General features: G+C 46.7%; 1 protein-coding gene across 1 annotated transcript; it reads right to left on the bottom strand.

Annotated features, from left to right (window-relative positions):
- Window positions 1–533: 533 nt before the first annotated feature.
- Window positions 534–3,178, bottom strand: CHC_T00005980001 (hypothetical protein). Its single transcript, XM_005717799.1, has 2 exons — window positions 1,609–3,178; window positions 534–1,444 (listed from the first exon to the last, which is right to left on the bottom strand). The coding sequence occupies exons 1-2, from the start codon at window positions 3,176–3,178 to the stop codon at window positions 534–536; spliced, it is 2,481 nt and encodes an 826-aa protein (XP_005717856.1).
- Between the last annotated feature and the right edge of the window lie 505 nt (window positions 3,179–3,683).

The raw sequence follows: 3,683 nt of genomic DNA, 5'->3' as shown, positions 1-3,683 counted from the left end.
CTGATTTATCATATCCATTTCCTTCGTTGGTTCCATGCGTGCAGATTAACACTCAGAGGTTTTCTGTTTTGTTGTCGCGCATTGTATCTCTGTAGGTTTTCTTTTCGCGTTGTCCACCCATCCGTAGGGATTCAAGTGAAGCTTGTTGGTGCGCATGACCTGTAGCAGAGCATGGTTTTCATTTGCCAGCTCCTTTGTGAGTCCGTCAGTGATGTTTTCCTTACCTGGTATCCATGCCAGATATCTCAACTCTCCTTTCTCATGGCTTTCTCTTAGTGCGTGCGCATCGATCTGTAGGCGTTTCTTCAATGTTGCGCCGCTCTTGGCTACCACGTTAAATACGGTTCTGGAGTCAATGTATCCATCAATCTGTATTGATTGCCCTAGCAGTTCCTCCAATACTGCTATCACCGCAAAGGCCTGGTCAAAACCATACACAAGGGCATGAAGTTCCGCAGCCATTACTGATCTGGTCACACGTTTGCATCTGGAGCTACCGTAGTGTATGATATTTGCATTGTTGTTGGAGTCGACTAGGAGAACGACACAGCCAATTTGCGATTTGTATCTACGGCGTTAGCGAAAGAGGTGTCCGTGAACAATGCTAAACGAAGCGAACTTCTTTCTAACGGTATGAATGTTAGGCCCATGTCGTTGGTGTTGTGGCAACGTTCCACAATGCTTCCCATTTTCGAATATGTGCTGGCCTCCGGATTGTTCACTTCACTTGCTAAGAGTTGTACAGGTGCACAAAGGTCAGGTCTAGTACAGCATCCGATACACTGTAGTAATGCACGCACGCTCACAAGCTCGTCCTGGTTTCTAGGCTTGGATATCTTTCCAAGTTTGTCCATCTGTCGCAGCAAATGAACTCGGTTTCTTTCAACAGTGATTTGACAACCATTAAATGATGTCGTCTCCCCAATCTTTAGAATCTTTCGCGGCTTGCATTTAATACGCTTAGATTCGCGTTCTTCGTCCTTCAAAAATTCAACTGTCCCATGTCCAAACGAGTCGTCGACCTGTAGAGCAGTTACACCCTCAGCATGCATGTCTCCTGAGCGATATAGAAGGCAAGGGTCACCCGTGGTGCTTTTCATAGAAAGCCGTTCTCTGTGATGCGTCCAGTATGTCACAAACCAGTGCAATCTGCTCTCTGGGACTCCATAAAGTGGCTTAAGAACACAAAGCACGACGTCCGCACCGAGATTCATTTCTTTTGGTGGACGAAGAAATATTTGTCGTTCCAGAGGTGACTCTGATTGCAAGTAAGCCTGAGAAATATCTCGAATGTAAGATTGGTGCTCTCTGAATATAGCCGCCGTGGCCATCGCAACTCTCTGTCCCATGCGACTTATTGTTGGTGACTTTGTGGCAATAGAGCTAGCCCCCTTGTCCTTATAGTTCTGCGCGACTAGCCGTGACTTTTCTGCAATGCTTCCATCTTCCAAGGTCTTGAGTGTATCCACCCATCTTGATCCGTAGATTCTTGTTCCCTTTGGCACAGACGAAAGCTTCACCACTTCGAATGTTTGTCGTTCCTCCAATCCCTGTAGCTCAGTCATTCTGGACTTTGAAAAATCTCGAGGTTCGTCGGGAGTACAGTACAGGTAACTTCCAGGACCAAACATTGCTTGTAGAGAGATATCTGAACATAAGAAGTTCTCGTCCTCCTCAATTGCTCCTGGTTCATTGCTAAGTTCGACGGGTGATTGAGTTGTGCTCCCTTGGAGGTTTTCTTTCGGGAATGATGGCGAGTTTGAGGCTTAACCACATTCGATCGGAATATCTTGCGCCCTCTCGGAAGTTGCACAACAACTGTCTCTCCATCTATATGAATAAATGGATATGGTCCGTCCCATTTCTCGGTCGTGTTCCTGTAAACGTATACAGGAGAACCTGCGGGCAGTCGGGAAAGTTCCTCGCTATTCTCCTTGGCCTTGGGTCCCCCAGGGTGTCTCAATCCGAAAGCAACTCTCCTCTGTGCCTGTACCTTTCGAACACTGTCCATGGCATCATCCATCGACTTTGCACGTTCTAACTGTGATGTATTCGGCGCTGACAGAGGGTGTCGAGGGAGGGCTCCATAAACAAGCAGAGTAGGACAGAGTCCTTCAGGCCCTATCGTATCATTTACAGCTTTCAAAGCCATTTGCAAGCAGTCGCTGTCGGACTCACTTGTCGGCAGAGAATCACGGATCTTCTTCAATGCAGCTCTTAGTGGGGCGTGGTAGCGCTCAACATGAGACATAGTGGAAGGGGACTCAATGGGGGCTGGAAGTACAGTAATTCCCTCTGCAGTCGCCGATTCCACGAATTCTTTTGCTATGAAGTTGGTACCTTGATCCATACGCAAAAAATCTGGCGGTCCCAAGTAAACTCTGCTCCAACATCGCAGCAATCCTTTCCAGGTGTCAGATGCCCTTTGTCTGTTTAAGAAAACTGCCGAAGTGTAGTGCGTAGCTTCGTCAACAACATGAAGCAACGGTTTTCCATTGAGTGTCATAATGTCTACTGCAAGAGTATGATTGAACTTCAAGTCATTCGTTCCAACAGTGAGTTTGAACCGTCGCGGTCGTGAAGCATGTGTTGCACATGTTGTGCAAGCTTTTGTCAGTCGCATGATGACGTCTTGGACTTCTCTGTCCATGTGATCTGGGTTTGCTCTTTTGAGGAGATTTGTGAGTGCAGACACGGAGGGATGCCCAAAATTCCTATGGAGCTTTCGGAGCTCTTTTTCGGAATAAAGGGAGTTCACGACATCTTCCGACTTCCAATTGTGTACCATGAAGTCGTTCTCCAGGGAAACTGATTGGTTTCTATGCTTGTAAGAAATAGACAGTTTTTGTACGCTGATGTCTAATCCCCCTTCTCTCATGTCCCTAAGACACAGTAATGAAGGAGAGTTGTGAGAAAATATCTGAAACTTGACATGAAGAACGACGTTGAGATCAACAAATGGTACAGGGATAATAGCAGACCCTAACGAACCCCTTTTTGAACCTCCAAATCCTGACACAGTTCTCCCCTCTGTTCTGTCAATAGACAAAGGAACGTTGTTCTCTCTACAGTATGCTTTATACTGTGAGAGAGACATACATGAAGAGCGATTGGCGCCAGTGTCCAGAATAAGTCCTCTAAACGTGTCCTGTTCACCTAGAGACAGTTGCGCATGCATGAAAGCCATATCTCGCTCCAAATCTGCGATAAAAGACCTGCCGTGCAGAAAAGAAGCATTTGCCATGTCTTCCTCAAGGGATTTGTTTAGACTGTACTCATCCCTCATCTCATCTTGAAATTCCAAGATGTTTGCCTCATCTTCTTCATCATAAATGAAGTCTTGGTCCTCATCTGTATCTCCGGCTGTCCATAGGGCATTTGCGACTTCTGCAAGATCATCAACGGTGTATGTCTTGTTCGAAGAGTTGTTCTTCAGCTTATCAATTGCTGCAACGATTTCCTTGGGAGCATGTTTCTCTCTTGCCATGTGATCTCCGCCACATACCCAGCAACCCTTGACATTGGCCAGCCTACGTCTGTTCTTATGGTATCCACGCCGTACAGTGCCACCCAATTGCTTTCGGGCTTGCCCACCGAATGATTTTCCCAAGCCATAGTGCGCTTGCGTATCATCGTTGTGACTATCCACTGCTGTCCAATTTGCGCCTGCTGATCTTGGCTCA

Source organism: Chondrus crispus, genomic scaffold (assembly GCF_000350225.1).
Source record: "Chondrus crispus Stackhouse genomic scaffold, scaffold_33, whole genome shotgun sequence".
NCBI classification, from domain to species: domain Eukaryota; phylum Rhodophyta; class Florideophyceae; order Gigartinales; family Gigartinaceae; genus Chondrus; species Chondrus crispus.
Note: the sequence above shows the minus strand (reverse complement) of the source record. Positions and strands in the feature narration are given on the sequence as shown.